Raw genomic sequence first — 18,551 nt, 5'->3', positions numbered from 1 at the left:
GGTCTGGACAGCTCAGGCACTGGAGCCAGCCTCAGCATTTTCACTGGAACGGGGCAGGAGCTGGGGGTGCGGGGCTGGGGTGGGGGCCCAGGGTGGCCCATGCCAAGCACTGTTCTTCCTCACCCTGAGCCCCACGACGAGAGCCAGGCCACTTCTTCCCTGGGCTGGGCAGCAGCACTTCCCAGTGTCAGCCACCAGGGAGTGCACGGCCCCGGCGTTTCCTCCGCGGATGCTGGGAACTCTGGTACCTCTTCAGCCTGGCGGGTGTCCAGCCTCACCATAACCAGCACACACTGAGGTGAAGCTGAGGTCTGGGTGGGGGTGGGATTGGGCAAGAGGCTGGAGCAAAACATGTTGGTCAGGGCCAGGCCCAGGGGGCTTTCCAAGCAGAAACCCAGAGTGAAACCCAAGCTGTCATCTACTCCAGAAGCAGGCCCGGTTCTCAGGGATCCATGAACTGGAAGAGGTCGCCAAATCCCCAAGGGTCAGGGCTTGGGCCAGCGCCACAGGGAGGGTGGCTCTGGGTGAGGGAGAACCACAAGACGCAGTGCCCAGCTTCCCCCACTGGGGCCAGCCCCTCCCTCCCTCAGGGCCTCCTAAACTCATCCTTTATACACAGTTGTAACGCCCGAGGTGAGGTGCTGGGAAAGACCTGGGGAGGTGGGCAGGGGCGAGGGGGTCCCAGCATGACAGCAAGACCTCCCCCTGTCTAGTGAGCACCAGTGGGGGCCCCTGAGGGCAGGGGCCCAGGGCTAGGAGAGCCCAGGTTTGGGCTCTCCTTCATGAGGCAGAAAATCCTGATGCTTCCAAAGTGCCCGCAGGGAAACAGGGTGTTGGTCTGCAGAGTGCCCCCATGTCTGAGCCTTGAGCCCTGGAGGGTGGCATCTCTGGGGTCCCTGGGGGATGGGGGGACAAGATGGAGGCTGAGCTGGTGGGGTGGGCAGGTCTCTCCTCAGCCCTCATTTTAGCCCCAGAGGAAAGGCTGTGGCCAATTTGCAGGGGAGAAGACTGAGGCCTGAGGGGCGGGCTTTGCTCCAGCAGAGGTGGGGGCTGGCCTGGAACTCCCTGGGCCCCAGCACATGGACAGGGTGCACCCCAGTTCCCCAGCCGTTATGGAGTTCAGCTCCCCACTGGGGCCTGGAGACTTGGCTTCCCCTCTCTTTCCTGCCCCTCATCTCCTGGACAGGGATGTCCAGGGCCCTTCCTGGCTGGGCCTCCCTGACTGCACTTCTGGCCAACCCAGCACAATGCCTGTTCCTTCCCTGGGCCTTCGCTCTAGTGGTGCCTGCACCCTGGCCTCTGCCTGACCAGGAAGGCTGGGGAGAGGGGGTGTTGTCCCACACTGACCCCGCCGACCTCTCTGTCCCTGCTTCCTCTGCCTCCCGGGCTGGCCCTGGCCCAGGAATGCACTCTGGTTCCTGGTTGAGCAATGTCACTGTGGTTTGGGGGTCCGGTGGGGGTGGTGGGAGGTGACCGCAGCCCTCCCCACCCCCCAAGGGTGCCCCAATAGCCCCTCCAGCTCAGGCTGGCAGGGCCTTCGGACAGGGGGCCTGGTAGGCTCTGTGGCTGTGCAGGCATGTGCCTCAGTTTTCTGCTGTGCCAGAAGGGGTAAAGAGACCTGGGGAGGGCAAAGCTCAGCTGGAAAGGAAGCTGGGAGAATGTGGGGGCTCTGGGGGGCTCTGGGGGTGGGAGTCCAGCCCCTGAACCCTGTGCCTTGCTGAGTCTGGTCATAGGGGACACCTCAGGGGGCCCCCACTCTCCCAGCCATCTCCCAGCTGGGCACCCTGAGGCTTGGGCAGGGCAGGGTGCAGGCCGGTGCCCCCAGGAGAGGAGGCGCTGTCAGCTCAGGAAGAGGGAAGCAGACACGCCACCAGGGATGGGCAGAGATGCAGGTGGAAGGGAAGCCTGCTCCCTGAGGCCCAGTGGCATTTCCGGGACAGCAGGCCCCAGGGGTGGACAGTCCGGTGGGCACTGTGTGCCAAGGGCTGGACGCAGGCCCTGTCTGCATTCCCCACACACAAGTCTTTTTTTTTTTTTTTTTTTTTTGTGGTATGCGGGCCTCCCTCTGTCGTGGCCTCTCCCGTTGCGGAGCACAGGCTCCGGACGCGCAGGCTCATGGGCCATGGCTCATGGGCCCAGCCGCTCCGCGGCACGTGGGATCCTCCCAGACCGGGGCGCGAACCCGGTTCCCCTGCATTGGCAGGCGGACGCACAACCGCTGCGCCACCAGGGAAGCCCCTCACACACAAGTCTTTTCCTGGGCATTTGGCATTCCAGTCGCCTCCCCTGAGCAGACAGGGAAGCCAAGCCCCCTCCTGGTCATCCCTGGCCACCCACTGCCCTGGCTTCAGCTGAGCTGGGACTTGAACCCGGGTCCTGATTGACATTGCTTTGGGTCCCCCTCCGTCTGCCTCTGGTCCCCTTTAGCCCCAGTGTCCTCTGGCTCCGAGGATGCTGTGGTAAGCTGTGGCTGGGAGGGGCCCCATGAAGAGGAGGTGAGTTGGGGTTCTGCCCTGGCCCCCTGCCCCACTGAGCCTGATCCAGGGGAGGGTCCTGGGCAGGCCTGCACTCTGCTTTCCTGGCTTTGCTGGGAACCGGGGAGCAGCCATGGTGTCCTGGGAGCCCTGCACCCCAGCTTCCCCCAGGAAGCCAAGCAGGCACCAAGTCCTCACACACACAGGATGGGACAGGGTAGCCCTGGGCATTGGCAGCCGGTGGGAGGGGTGATTGTACCAAGGCTTTCAGGGGACAGGCAGTGGGAACAGCAGTGAGGGAGTTAATGGCAGCCGCTGACTCCGCTCTGGCAGGAAAAACTCCCCATAGACGTCCTGCTCCCTGGCGTCTTGCCAGGGCCAAGACAGGGGCTGAAAACTGGAAGTCCAGGCGGGTGGCCAGCTCTGCCTCTGAGGTGGGCGCTGGAGGAAGGCAGCAGCCCCGCTGCCAGCCGCACGTCCACATTCCCACTTGTCCTCCTGGCTGCCCGCTGTTCTGGAAACCTGTCTGTCTAGCCATCTGTAATCCTGACTCTGTCCACTTGTCCATCTGACCTTCCTTCTCTGTCCAGCCATCTGGCTGTCAATCCATTTGTTTGTCTCTGGCTCCAGTCTGTTTGTCCATCTGTTCCATCATCTGTGAGTCCATCTGCTCATCTTGCTGTCCATTCATCCACCTGTCTCTCTGTATCTCTCCGCCCACTGGTCTGTGTGCCCACTTACCTCCCCTCTCCCCCTGGGCCACAGAGCCATGGCCCAGGGCCACAGGGCCATGGTCAGCATGGTCCTGCTGGGGCTGGGGCTGGCGCTGGCCATCATCGTGCCTATCGTGATCGTCTCTTGGCACCGCGTCCACTGTGGCCCCCAGGCCTTTGCCCATGCTGCGGTTGCTGCGGACTCTAAGATCTGCTCGGACATTGGACGGTGAGTAGGAGGTGGGTGGGAACTGGGTGGCCCTTGGCGCTGACCCCTCCCGGAGACTTTGTGACCAGTGGTGAGAGTGTGGAGAAGGCGCATGTGTGTGCGTGCTGGCATGTGGGGGTCGTGTGGGTTTGGGCTCCAGTAAGGAGGGAGCTTCAGGGCCCTTGCACAGACCAGGTAGCAGGTGTGCACATGAGACAGATAGGGGTTTAGGGTAACAACAGTGTGGGCAGAGCAGAGGTGGTGTGTGAGGCTGATCCCAGCTCCAGGGCTTGGGAGGCCCAGTGAGGGCACTGTTGCAGTGTTGATTGTCTGGTCCTGGCCCCTTCAGAGAAGCCCTGGCAGTTTTCCAAGGCTGGGGTCTTCCCCCGGGGGCATGGATGAGGGGTTTCAGGGGCTCCATATGTGAGGACTGCCTGCCGGGGTGCACTCAGTGCTGCCCAAGACCAGGCTCCCCTCCTGGCCCTGGGAAACTGGCCTCTGACGGCATAATGTCCCCCATGGCCTCCCCTCTGCATGTCAAGGCCTGGAGCCAGGCCAGTGGCAGGCAGAGTGACTGTTTGATTTTGGTGGGCTGGGGCAGGGGGACTGTGGAGAGGGGCCCCAGCTGATGTTTCCCGGTGCTCTTCCAGGAAGCCTAGCCCACAGGAGGCTTCCACTGCCTACCAGGATGGCATGTGCAGGATGTCCCTCCTGGCCCCTGCCCCACTCTGGGCTTGTGGGAGCCTGGGCTACCAGCCCCCTCCCTGCTGGCTCAGTCTGCTTCCCGGAATATCTGCCTCAAGGGCCATTGTCAGGATCAGAAGTGCTTTGTGAACCAAAGAGGACTGTCCTGGACCAAGGAGCAGTGTGTCTGAGTCCCACCCAGGGCACCACTGGGCAGATGGCATCCATCTGACCCCCTTCGTCCCGGGGTCACCCCTCTTCCGTGTTTTCTCCCTTGGTTTCATTCATTCCTTCCTCCCTTCATCTTCCGTCTGTCTGTTCGTCTGTCCCTGCCCTGCCCCCTTCTGGCCTGGTTCTCAGGCTCTTCTCAGGGTGCTTTGTCCCCTCCCTCAGGGCTCCCTCTAGGATGACAGGGACAAGTTGGGGGCAGACTGCTTGGTCGTCCCAGGGGGCTCCCAGGTGCCGGGAGGGGAATGACCCCTCCCAATGCTCTGCAGAACTGCAGAGGCACTGTGCCCCCCGAGCCCATATTTGCAAAGATGCAAACAAGTCGGGGCTTCAGACGCAGAGATCACTGATGGGGACGCGGCCCCCAGGGGTGGGGGGCTGCTGCCACGGATCTGCGAGGGGGTTCTGGGTCTGTTGTGTCTCCTCAAGTCTTTGTTGGGGGTTTTGGAGGGCCGGGGGTTGGGATCTCTGCTCGACAACCCTCCCTAGTAAGGTGAGCAGATGTGGTTCCCCCCAAGTGTTTCATGTCCTTGGCCCTCCACTTCCTGTTCTTGTTCTAAGAAACCAGGGGTGGGAGAGAGCCTGGAGCTGCCACAGCTGCTGTGGGACAGGGGCTCACACGATCTGGCAGGGCTGGGGAGATCCTGCAAGGGCCTCCTAGACCCTACCTTCTTCCACCCTGTGAGCACTGGGTTCTCTCAGTGGGGCTGGGACTCCTGCAGCAGCCAGAGCCCCTGGGGGAGGACCCGGCTCCAAGCCTAGTATACACACAATAGAAGCACGGTGACAATGAGGGCCGTCCCATCCTGCGTGATGCCAGTGTGTTAGGCTCATGTGCAAACTGGGAGTTCCGAGGCTCCACGTGAGTGCTTGCCTTCTAGGGAGACTTCAGGGTTAGCGGTGATTTTTAGGCTTTGTGATATGTCTGCTGTGACCACTCGGAAATGCCACACAGGATCCTGAGTGGAGGGTTCATAGTTCCACTTGACGTAGAGGAAACTAGGCCTGCACAGAAGGGACCAGCTGGGTGTCACAGCATGAGCGGGCCCAGCTGGGACTGTCCTGCTCTGCTGCCCCTGCAGAGAGGGAATCTCTCTGGGGTTGTTGGAGGGTGGGGTCTTCCCGGGGTCCCCACCTTCCACCCAGGATTCCAGCCTGCCCAGCCCCTGGGCTCGGATCGTAAAGGCCAGAGCTTCAGTGGCCATGTGAGTAGTTGTAGCGGGGGCCGGGGGGGTGGCCAGGGTGCTTGTCCTGTGGGGCCCTGGAGTCAGGGGTGGGGAGGGGCTGGGCCCCACCGGTTGGGTCTCGTCAGCTGCTTCAGACCCATTCAGGAGTCGGCCTGTGGGTCACGCCCTCGGTGCAGAGGAGAACGGGGACTCTGGACAAGCCTCGGTTTCCCCACCTGTGAAGTGGGGCTCATGTTGGCACCTCTGTCACGGAGCGCGCCCAGCCCAGAGGAGGTGTCCCTGGCCTGTTGTAACAGTGGCTTGGTCTGGATGTGGTCGGCATCTCAACAGGGAATCCTGCTGTGGGGAAGGCTCACGGGATTATGGTGTGATGTCACCCTTCCTCCCCTCCCAGCCCTTGTGACCCTAGTGGCTCTCTGGACTCCCGGTTGGCTCACCAGGAAATTACTGCACTTCCAACCCTCTGGGGTTCAGGAGGAAACAGCCTGTATACCTGGGCATCGTGCACACACACGTGTGAGCGTGCGTGTCCGAGTGTATACGTGACAGCAGCCTCCCAGCTCCTTGGGGACAGGCAGGTGAGAGAAGTGTGACTGCTCTGCACCGTGGCTCTCTGCTGGCCACAACTGGCCCCTTCACAGCTGAGGAGACCCAGGCTCAAGGAGGGTGAGGCACGTGCCTGGTGAGTAGGAACCCCAGCCCAGGTGGCCCCGAGCGCGTACCATCCTGCCTGTGGACATGAGCGTGTTCGTGGTACATGTTGGCGGGCGTCGTGGATGCGTGAAGGTGTGTGATGCTTGGCTGCCTGCAGCACCTGCCACCTGCCAGCCATTGTCCTGGAGTCACAGTGGTAACCAGATGGTCAAGGCTCTTGCCTTCGTAGTGGGGGGAGACAGACAATAACTCCACACCTAATGCTGAGGGGTTGGAAGTGATTATTGGTCATTCTGGGTATCCTCGTCTGTGAAATTTCTGTTAAAATCTTTTGCCCATCTTTCTGTCAAACTGTATATCAAATGCATTTTCTGCATTATCAAGACAATCAAATGATTTTTCTCCCTTTAAAAAAGTGCAGTGGGACTTCCCTGGCAGTCCAGTGGTTAAGACTCCACACTTCCAATGCAGAGGGTGTGGGTTCGATCCCTGGTTGGGGAACTAAGATCTCACATGCCGCAGGTGTCACGGCCAAAAAAAAAAAAAAAAAACGCAATAAATGTTAAACCGCCCTTGCATTCCTGGAAGGAACCCAGCTTGTTCATGATTTAATATCATTTTTATTTATCCCTAAGTTTGATTTGCTAATATTTTGTTTAGGATTTTTTTCTTCATATTCATGAGAGGTACTGGTCTGTAATTTTCCTTTCTTCTCATGTCCTTGTCAGGTGTTGGTATCAAGGTTACACTGGCCTCATAAAAAGAGCTAGGAAATGTCCTCTCCTTTTCCATAGTTTGCAAGAATAGGTTTTGTGTTGTTGTTGTTTCTTGTTCTTAAGATTGGTGTTATTTCCTCCTTAAATGTTTGGAAGAATTTACTGGTTAATCTTCTGAGCCTGAGTTCTTTGTGTGCATGTGAAGGTTTTAAATAACAGATTCTGTTTCTTTAAGAAGTATAAGACTTTCAAGTTTTTATTTTTTCTTGAGTCGGTTTTGGTAAGTTCTTTCCAAGGAATTTGTCCAGTTTGTGCAAGTTGTCATGTGTTGGCATATAATTGTTTATAACGTCCTCTCATTATTATCCTCTTAACGTCCACAGAGTCTGTAATGAGGCCCCTTTTTCATTCTTTTTTTTTTTTTTTTTTTTTTTTTTTTCTGTACGCAGGCCTCTCACTGTTATGGCCTCTCCCCTTGTGGGGCACAGGCTCCGGGAGCACAGGCTTAGCGGCCATGTCTCACGGGCCCAGCCGCTCTGCGGCATGTGACATCTTCCCAGACCGGGGCACGCTTTTTTTTCTGTACGCAGGCCTCTCACTGTTATGGCCTCTCCCGTTGTGGAGCACAGGCTCCGGAAGCACAGGCTCAGTGGCCATGGCCCACGGGCCTAGCCGCTCCGTGGCATGTGGGATCTTCCCGGACTGGGGCAAGAACCCGTGTCCCCTGCATTGGCAGGCGGACTCTCAACCACTGTGCCACCAGGGAAGCCCTCCCTTTTTCATTCTTGATATTGGTAACTAGCATTTTCTCTTATCATTCTTGATCAGTCTTGATAAGGGTTTTATCAATTTTATTGTATTTTGGAAGAATCAACTTTTGGCTTTGTTGATTTTCTTTATGATGCATTTATTTCCTCTTTCATTAGTTTCTACTTTTATCTTGACTCTTTTCTCCTCCTTCCATTGAGTTTAAGTTGCTTTTTAAAAAATATTCATCTTGAGATACATTTTGGGAAAAACAAATTATAAGGTGATACATAGATGATTGATCTTTAAAGTCTTTTCTAGTACATGCACTTAAAACTATAATTTTCCCTCAAAGTTTGGCTTAGCTGCATTCCACAAGTTTTTTGTTGTTCTTCCCCTAAATGTTCATATTTTTATTTTGAAAAAGTTTTACACCCACAGAAAAATGGAAAGAATACCCATATACACTTCACTTAGATTCACCAGTTGTTCATATTTTGCCACATTCTCTCTCTGTCTCTCTCTTTCTCGTGCTCTCTCTCTCTCTCTCTCCATATATCTATCTTTCCACATATTTGGAAGATAAGTTGCATTTATCATGACACTTTATCCCTAAATACTTCAAACATGTATCTATTAAGAATAAGATTATTCTCCTATATAACCTTAATACCATTATCACACTCAAGAAATTTAACCTTGGTACAATTATAGTATCTAATAGCTAGTCCAATTCAAAAATTTTCCAATTGACCCAATCTTTCTTCCTTTTTCTTTCTTTCTTTATCTTTTCTTTTCTTTTCTTTCTTTCTTTCATCTTTTTTTATTTGAATTTTATTTTATTTTTTTATACAGCAGGTTCTTATTAGTTATCTATTTCATACATATTAGTGTTTATATGTCAATCCCAATCTCCCAATTCATCCCACCCCCACCCCCACCCCATCTATCTTTTTAGATCCAGTATCCAGTGATTGTCATGTTTCTCTAGTCTTCTTTAATCTAGAACAATCCCCTGCTTTAAAAAAAAAAAAGTTGACATTCTGTGACATTAAAGAAGTCCGTTCAATTGTATCAGTCTTTCTTTACAATCTTGGTTTGTTTTTATAATTTATTTACAATCAGATTCAGGTTAAACACAATATAAGATAGGTGGTATTTTGCCTTTCCATTGTATCACACAAGAGGGAACACAATGTCAGACCCTCTCATCATTGTGATGCCAAGTTGGATCACTTCATAAAGGTGGTGTCTTCCAGATCTCTCCATTGTACGGGGTACCATTTCCCTATTAAATTAGTAACATACGGTTTGATACTTTGAGACCAGGAGAATATCCTTTTCTCAAACAACATTTATCCCATGTTTTAGCATCGATTTTTATCCTCGTCTCAACAGATACATTTGTGTTTGCAAAAAGGCGATTTCTAAACTAGTCATTTCTTCACCACTCATTGGCTGGCATTCTTCTGTAAAAAAGATCCCCCTTCCCCAACCCAGATATTCTTGAGTATTACTATTGACTCATGGATTATTTTAGTTAACTATGTTATAATCCATCACTTTACTCTTTCTGATGCTCAAATTGTCACAAATTTGACCAGTGAGAGCCCCTTTAAGCCAGCATCTATGTTCTTTTACACGAATCCATCAGTCTTAGAGAATTTTCTTGACTTGTACACAAAATTTTCCAGAATCTACTCATATATTCCCTCAGACCTGAAATCAGGAATTGGTAGAGAATGGTATTTTAGAAATGAAAATCTGGATGCTAAGAGGGTTCATTATTATTGGGATGCCATTGCTTCTAGGTAGTATCAGTGCATAGAACAAGAAAAAATGTAAAATCTCTGACACCTCCAGTTCAAATCCACTATGATAGGGTCTTCTGCATCTTTCTCCATCCCGTCTTGTCTCTGCAACTATGAGAGAAGTTCCCAACAATGTCCATATATTTACTTACTTGCTGTATCCCCAGGTACTCACAAAAAAGTTTCAGAGTTACTTCAACAATGCACTATGAACAATGAATCTACTAGGGAAAATTCAAGATGTCTTTGCAGAGGTTTTTTTGGTCCTTTATATCCCATGAAAGATGTGCAGTTAATTAAGTTCTTTTTCCTGTGTGATTATGTTAACAGTTCAATATACTATTAGCTTAGTTTTTTTCAATTAAAATTCAATTTTAGGGTTTTCTTTTTCATCCTTTCTGTTTAATTTTCTTTCTGAATACAAGTCAGAACTGTATAAAAAGGTATTCTCAAAAGTCTCACTCTCATCCATATGACCTTTATTCTGTTCCTATTCTCTCTTTTAGAGGAAATCATTTTCATTTGTTTTGGATTTGTTTTTCCTGTGTTTCTTTTCTCTTTTTTCAAATGCATATGTGTGTGTATATAGATATATATATATATATCTTTTTCTTTTTTCTCTTTATTTCTTTTAAAATTATTTCTGTTTTTTGCAAAATAAATATATCCCTTATTTTCTCTTTCTGATATACTTTTTGATACTGAGAAAGGTTTATATGTTTGTTATAATGGTTATAATTATATTAATATCTTTTAAAATACTATTTATTTATTTATTTATTTATGTCTGCATTGGATCTTTGTTGCTGCTCATGGGCTTTCTCTAATTGCAGCGAGTGGGGGCTACTCTTTGTTGTGGTGTGCAGGCTTCTCATTGTGGTGGCTTCTCCTGTTGCAGAGCACGGGCTCTAGGTGCATGGGCTTCAGTAGTTGTGGCACATGGGCTCAGTAGTTGTGGTGCACGGGCTTAGTTGCTCTGTGGCATGTGGTATCTTCCCAGACCAGGGATTGAACCCGTGTCCGCTGCATTGCCAGGCAGATTCCTAACCACTGCGTCAGCAGGGAAGCCCTATTTTGATATCTTTATTATGTTATATAGTAAATATAATAATATTAGATATATACGATATGATCCTCTTAGTTCTTACTCTTTCAATATTCTCTATTGGCTCCTCTGATGGTTAATTTTATGTACCAACTAGGTTATGGTGCTCAGCCCCAGTTGTTTGGTCAACTATTAGTCTGCACGTGACCGTGAGGTTATTTTGTAGATGTGATTAACATTCACAATCACTTAGGACTTCCTTGGTGGTCCAGTGGTTAGGACTCTGTGCTTCCACTGTAGGGGGCATGGGTTCCATCCCTGGTCAGGAAACTAAGATCCCTCAAGCTGTGCAGCTTGGCCAAAACAAAAACGAAAACAAAACACATTTACAATTAGTTGACTGTAAGACAGATTGCCCTCCATAATGTGGGTGGGCCACACCCAATCTGTTGAAGGCATAAAGAGCAAAACCTGAGGTTCCCCAGAGAAGAAGGAATTCTACCTCAAGACTTGGACAATAGGGACTCCTATTAAGTGTATGTTTGATCTTCTTTATATCTGTATTTTAAAATCTGCCTGGGTTTCCAGCTTATTGGCCTGCCCCACAGATTTCAGACTCAAGACTACACCATCAGCTTTCCCCTGAATTTATAGCCTGCTGGCCTGCCCTACAGATTTTGAACATGCTGGCCTCCACAATAACATGAACCAAGTCCTCAAAATAAAAATTTCTCCCTATATGTATATTCTATTGGTTCTGTTTGTCTGAGAACCCTGACTGATACTGTTCCCCACTATGAGTAATACTGAAACTACCTGGTAACTTCTTCCTCCTGTTCTTCCCATCTCCCAGCATAGGGTCTAAAGGGATATCCTTTTACTGTCAGTTAATACCTATCTGTCAAGCAGTGAGCTTCTTCTATTTTCATATATCCTTTCCATTCTCACCCCACCCTCCTCTTATATCTGCACAACAGACCTCACAACCCATAATAGCTTTAGCTGTTTCTCCCATTTTTTTTTCAGTTAATTTTCCCTCTTCCCACCAGATGGATTTTCTGTCCATACAATCATCAAAAGTAAATTTTCCATTGGCACAATTAACACATCCATAACATCCAATTTTATGTGCAATAACACAGGCAAATTTACTTTTATCAGTACTGGGGGCCTGTAAAGCCAGAGTCTTTTTTTTTTTTTTAATCTATTATATCTGTTATTTAGCCTGTGAGTCAAAGACAACAGCCATGTCCTCAAAACAACATTCCTACCCCATTTTTGTAATGGTTGTACTACTGTACCTACATTTTCAGAAGAATAGCCATTCCATCTCTATACTGTTTCCATTATAACCATCATTTTTAGTCTTAGATCTACTGGTCAGTATATATTTAATTCTTAGTCCCACTTCTTATGGCAAAGTCTTTCCAGTTACTTGAGTTTTCTGAAGTTTTTTTTTTTTTTTATGAGATTTCTCAGGAAGGGTTCATAGGGAAAATATTCACTGAGTTCTTGCATGTTTATAACAGTCTGTGGCCCTTGGAGGTGAAGGTCAATTTAGCTGGATATAAAATCCTTGGCTCACATGTGCTTTCCTTGAACGTATTGATTATAACAATCCACTGTCTCTGGCATAAAGCATTGATGTTGAAAAGTCTGATGACAATCTGATTTTCTTTCTCTTATAAGAGACTTAGTCCTTTTTACCTAGATGCCCAAATAATTATTAATTTTTATTACTATCCAATAGGTTAATTTGAATACATCTCTATATTGGCTATTCTGAATTGATTTCCCGATGCAGTGGAGTGTGCTTTCGACAAGTAATTTTTTTTTAATCAGAAAAGTTACCTTGAATTGTAGTTTTTATTATTTATTATGTTCCATAGATTTGGCTTTCCTCCTTGGGACTCCTATTAAGTGTATGTTTGATCTTCTTTATATCTGTATTTTAAAATCTCTTTCTTTGTTTTTTTTTAAGAAGATTTATTTATTTATTTATTTAATTTATTTTTTGGCTGCGTCGGATCTTAGTTGCAGCACACGGGATCTTCATTGAGGCATGAGGGATCTTTTTGTTGCAGTGCGTGGGCTCTTTGTTGCGGCTCATGGGCTTCTCTCTAGTTGTGGCATGCGGGTTTTCTCTTCTCTAGTTGTGGTACGCAGGCTCCAGGGCACGTGGGCTCTGTAGTTTGTGGCACAAAGGCTCTTTAGTTGAGGCGTGCGAGCTCAGTAGTTGTGGTGCGCAGGCTTAGTTGCCCCACGGCGTGTGGTATCTTAGTTCCCTGACCAGGGATCGAACCTGTGCCCCAGGCATTGTAAGGCAGATTCTTTACCACTGGATCACCAGGGAAGTCCTTCTTCATTTCTTTTTGATTGAAAATAATTTCCCCCTTTTCATCTTATCTTTCTTTTAATGTATCTCTATAGGTATTGGCTCTGTGTTTATCCTTGTTTAGTCTTCACTTCTGATAATTTTTTCTTTTATGCTTCATTCTTTCCTGAATTCTATAATTTTGGTTTTTAAGTCTTCAGCTTCTCCAACCACTTTACTTTAAGGTTTCTCTAATTCCAGTGTATACTGTTCTTTCATTGCTTCTATAATTCTTTTAATTTATTTAGCACATCTTAAAAATATTAAGTTGCAGTTTACATCTGCTCTGTGGGCTTGTCTTTCTGGCATGCCTCCACGGGACATTATTCTGATTCTTATTATCTTTTTTCCTTATATCAACTCTGTATGGGGTGTGGCTTCAATACCTTTTATTGTTCATGTTTAAGGAAGATGAGTTTTCCTGTACTTTGAGTTTAGAAGGTAAGTCAGAATAAGTTTTATAGCATCATGGCTCTTGGTTCCTTTTGTTGTTTTCACAAAATGATTTTTTAAATATATATGGCCTCCTACTTTCTGGTATTTGTCTTCTCTGATCACCTCCACAGCTGTTTTTTTTTTTGGCTGCACTGTGCAGCTTGTGGGATCTTAGTTTCCTGACCAGGGATTGAACCCAGGCCCTTGGCAGTGAAAACGCAGTCCCAACCACTGGACCGCCAGGGAATTCCCTACCTCCATAACTTTTTTTTTTAAATTTATTTATTTATTTTTGCTTGTGTTGGGTCTTCGTTGTTTCATACGGGCTTTCTCTAGTTGTGGTGAGCCGGGGGCTACTCTTCGTTGCAGTGCACAGGCTGCGGTGGCCTCTCTTGCTGCAGAACATAGGCTCTAGGCAGGCTCTTTAGTTGAGGCGTGCGAGCTCAGTAGTTGTGGTGCGCAGGCTTAGTTGCCCCACGGCGTGTGGTATCTTAGTTCCCTGACCAGGGATCGAACCTGTGCCCCAGGCATTGTAAGGCAGATTCTTTACCACTGGATCACCAGGGAAGTCCTTCTTCATTTCTTTTTGATTGAAAATAATTTCCCCCTTTTCATCTTATCTTTCTTTTAATGTATCTCTATAGGTATTGGCTCTGTGTTTATCCTTGTTTAGTCTTCACTTCTGATAATTTTTTCTTTTATGCTTCATTCTTTCCTGAATTCTATAATTTTGGTTTTTAAGTCTTCAGCTTCTCCAACCACTTTACTTTAAGGTTTCTCTAATTCCAGTGTATACTGTTCTTTCATTGCTTCTATAATTCTTTTAATTTATTTAGCACATCTTAAAAATATTAAGTTGCAGTTTACATCTGCTCTGTGGGCTTGTCTTTCTGGCATGCCTCCACGGGACATTATTCTGATTCTTATTATCTTTTTTCCTTATATCAACTCTGTATGGGGTGTGGCTTCAATACCTTTTATTGTTCATGTTTAAGGAAGATGAGTTTTCCTGTACTTTGAGTTTAGAAGGTAAGTCAGAATAAGTTTTATAGCATCATGGCTCTTGGTTCCTTTTGTTGTTTTCACAAAATGATTTTTTAAATATATATGGCCTCCTACTTTCTGGTATTTGTCTTCTCTGATCACCTCCACAGCTGTTTTTTTTTTTGGCTGCACTGTGCAGCTTGTGGGATCTTAGTTTCCTGACCAGGGATTGAACCCAGGCCCTTGGCAGTGAAAACGCAGTCCCAACCACTGGACCGCCAGGGAATTCCCTACCTCCATAACTTTTTTTTTTAAATTTATTTATTTATTTTTGCTTGTGTTGGGTCTTCGTTGTTTCATACGGGCTTTCTCTAGTTGTGGTGAGCCGGGGGCTACTCTTCGTTGCAGTGCACAGGCTGCGGTGGCCTCTCTTGCTGCAGAACATAGGCTCTAGGCACACGGGCTTCAGTAGTTGTGGCTCGTGGGCTCTAAAGCGCAGGTTCAGTAGTTGTGGCACATGGGCTTAGTTGCTCTGTGGCATGTGAGATCTTCCTGAACCAGGGCTCAAACCCGTGTCCCCTGCATTGGCAGGAGGATTCTTAACCACTGCGCTACCAGGGAAGCCCCTCCATAACTTTTTGAAAGCATCTACATCTTCACTATCCTTTGCCCCTGTCGTTCCTGTCCTGCTCAGTCTGACTTCTCCTCCCACTGGCTTCCCCTCCGTGCAGGGCTCTGTTCTGGAGAGAGAATGGGATCCCCCATGTGGAGAGTTCTCAGGACCCAGAACTCCTCGGCACCCTCCAAACTTCCCTTGGCCACCTTTCACTCACCCGTAAGCTGTAGACTGAAAAACTCAACCTGTAAAACTCATCTGCGCAAAGGTTCATGGGTTAATTGGTCTTCCAGGCTTTCCTGTGAGAACCAGTGGGTGGTCTGGGAATTCTCCAGACCCAATGTCTCCCTTTCCCTTCCTTCCCACCATTGCTGATAACCCTACTGCTTTTTTTTTTTTTAATTAATTTATTTTTTGGCTGCGTTGGGTCTTCGTTGCTGTGCGCGGGCTTTCTCTAGTGGCAGTGAGTGGGGGCTACTCTTCGTTGTGGTGCACAGACTTCTCATTCGGTGGCTTCTCTTGTTGCAGAGCACGGGCTGTAGGCACGCGGGCTTCAGTAGTTGTGGCATGCAGGCTCAGTAGTTGTGGCTTGTGGGCTCTAGAGCGCAGGCTTAGTAGTTGTGGCTCACAGACTTAGTTGCTCCACGGCATGTGGGATCTTCCCAGACCAGGGCTTGAACCCATGTCCCCTGCATTGGCAGGTGGATTCTTTTATTTATTTATTTATTTATTTATTTTTGGCTGCATTAGGTCTTCATTGCTGCATGTGGGCTTTCTCTAGTTGTGGCGAGTAGGGCCTACTCTTCATTGCGGTGCGCGCGGGTTTCTCATTTCAGTGGCTTCTCTTGTTGCAGAGCATGGGCTCTAGGCGCACGGGCTTCAGTAGTTGTGGCATGTGGACTCAGTAGTTGTGGCTCATGGGCTCTAGAGTGCAGGCTCAGTAGTTGTGGCGCACAGCTTAGTTGCTCCACGGCATGTGGGATCTTCCCAGACTAGGGCTCGAACCCATGTCCCCTGCATTGGCAGGTGGATTCTTAACCACTGCGCCACCAGCGAAGTCCCGGTAGGCAGATTCCTAACCACTGCACCACAAGGGAAGCCCAATCCTACTGCTTTTGATGTATGATATTTTCATTACACTTGGTTCAAAATATTCTCTAATTTCCATTGTACTGTCTTCTTTGTTTCATGGGTTATTTAGTAGTGTTTGTCTTGATTTCCAAATATATGAGGATTTTCTAATTAATTTCTGTGAACTTGTTGAGACTTTAAGGTCCAGAAAACGATCAATTTTTTAAAATATTCTGTGCATTCTGGGAAAGAATGTGTGTGCAACACTGCTGTTGAGCGCAGTGTTCTGTATATGTCAGTTCAGTCAGTTTATTATTATGATGTCCTTCAAATCTTCTACAGCCTCACTGTAGAAGATTTTTTTTCTTCTTATTCTATCAGTTACTGAGAGAAGTGTGTTCATCTCCCACTGTGATGTTTGTCTAATTCTTCTTTTCATTCTGCCAGTTTTTGCTTCATATATTTAAAAACTGTTAAGTGCATATACATTTATATTTTCATATCTTCTTGTTGAATTGAGGTTTTTATAATAATAACATGTCCCTCATTATCTCTAATAATATTTTCTTTTAAAAGTCTACTTTGAAATTAATATAGTTATACAAGCTTTCTTGGTTAGTTTGTATGATATATTTTTTTAATCATTTTATCCCCTATGTGTGTCTCTCTCTTTTTTTTTAATTGAAGTATAGTTGATTTACAATGTCATGTTAGTTTCAGGTATACAACACAGTGATTCTGTTATATATTCTTTTTCAGATTGTTTTCCCCTATAGGTTATTGCAAAATATTGAGTATAGTTCCCTGTGCTCTACAGTAGATCCTTGTTGGTTACCTATTTTATTCCCCTATGTCTCAATCTATTTTCTATATATTCTATTCTTTTTTCTCTCTGTAGTTAAATTTGGATATTTTGTATTGAATTAATCTTTTTTGAAAATTTGTGTTTAAACTGTTGGTAATCTCCTGTTAGCATTGAGCTCCTAATTCCATGTTTTATAGTTGCCAGTTCTGTGATGAAATTCTTAATCTTGTCTTTTATTTCCTTGCATATAGTTATTCAAAGTCTGAGGTCTGACCCTTCATAATCTGGAGATCCTATGGTCTTTTCCTTCATTATCTATGCTTTCCCTTGGGCTTTGTGCTGTCTTCCTTCCTTGTTTGCCTGGTCTTTTTTTTTTTATAACAATAAACACCTTTTTTACATGAGCTAAGATAGGAGGGAGGAGGATTTATTTGCTTTTCAGGGCCTTGGTATTCCTCAGATAGAATTCCAGCTCCTTGTCCTCGAGCACAAAGGCCATCTGCTTGACCACAATGGCCTGGTCTTGAAGTGATGCATGCAAGACGCTTGCCCTGCTAGAACTGCTCTTCTAGAGCAGTGGTCCCCAAGCTTTTTGGCACCAGGAACTGGTTTCGTGGAAGACAGTTTTTCCACGGACCGGGGCGGTGGTGGTGGGGAGATGGTTCAGGCAGTAATACAAGCGATTTTCAGGCAGTAATGCGAGTGATGGGGAGCAGCAGATAAAGCTTTGCTTGCTCATCTCCTGCTGTGCGGCCCAGTTCCTAATATGTTGCAGACCGCTGGGGACCCCTGCTCTAGAAGACTGCTGATTTGGGCTTTCTTCTTCCTTTCTTCATATTTCTTCTGAATTTTCTTTGATTGTTTTTTGTTTAAAGTCTCTTCCTCCTCAGGAGTCAGCTTGGCCCCTTCTTGCGGCCCAGGGGCAGGGCATAGTGGGGCTCATACCACTGTGGGTACTGTGTGTTGTTGATGAGCATGATGCCATTCTGCACCAGGGTCTTGGTATGGACCAGTTCATCATTGGATGCATTGTAGACAATATTAGTAATCCTTGTCTTGCGCGTACAGCACACCGAGCCCCAGGAGAAGTTCCCCACGTCCAGCCTCAAGGCCTGGTACTTCTTGTTGTCTCCCCACACGCGGACTGTGTGTCTGTAGCGGGGACCAGTCTTGGTGTTGGCAGCGGGGCATCCCAGCTCACACTTCCACTTCTGGTTGTAGGGCTTCCTTTTGCCCTAGGTCTTGTGGTGCTTGTGCCAGTTGTCCTGAGAGATGCCCATTGCTCAGCACTGGCTGGAAAGAGGGCTTAGTCCTTTTTAATTGAGTACTAGCGAGCGTGTATAAAGATTGTTAAAACTTTTTAGAAATAATTTGAGGCCTATATGCACAGAAATCTCTGGCGTTCCTATACACCAACAATGAAAAATCAGGAAGAGAAATTAAGGAAACACTCCCATTTACCATTGCAAAAATATATATATAATACCAAGGAATAAACCTGCCTAAGGAGATGAAAGACTTGTACTCACAAAACTATAAAACACTGATGAAAGAAATCAAAGATGACATAAACAGATGGAGAAATATACCATGTTCTTGGATTGGAAGAATCAATATTGTGAAAATGACTGTACTACCCAAAGCAATCTACAGATTCAGTGCAATCCCTATCAAACCACCAATGGCATTCTTCACAGAATTAGAACAAAAAAAATCTTACAATTCGTATGGAAACACAAAAGACCCAAATAGCCAAAGCAATCTTGAGAAAGAAAAATGGAGTTGGAGGAATCAGGCTC

General features: G+C 47.3%; 1 protein-coding gene and 1 pseudogene across 1 annotated transcript in view; one reads left to right on the top strand and one right to left on the bottom strand.

Annotated features, from left to right (window-relative positions):
- Positions 1-3,013: 3,013 nt before the first annotated feature.
- The window catches only part of GGT5 (gamma-glutamyltransferase 5), a 26,969-nt gene continuing 11,431 nt past the window's right edge, over positions 3,014-18,551 (top strand). Inside the window, exon 1 of the mRNA XM_007127180.3 lies at positions 3,014-3,416. Within this exon, the coding sequence (XP_007127242.1) occupies positions 3,244-3,416 (173 nt within the window). The 5' untranslated portion in view covers positions 3,014-3,243. The remainder of the gene's footprint in view (positions 3,417-18,551) is intronic.
- Positions 17,180-18,122, bottom strand: LOC102976410 (40S ribosomal protein S8-like; annotated as a pseudogene).

This window comes from Physeter macrocephalus, chromosome 19, assembly GCF_002837175.3.
Source record: "Physeter macrocephalus isolate SW-GA chromosome 19, ASM283717v5, whole genome shotgun sequence".
Classification (NCBI taxonomy): domain Eukaryota; kingdom Metazoa; phylum Chordata; class Mammalia; order Artiodactyla; family Physeteridae; genus Physeter; species Physeter macrocephalus.
The sequence above is the reverse complement of the archived record's forward strand: the minus strand, read 5'-3'. Positions and strand labels throughout refer to the sequence as shown.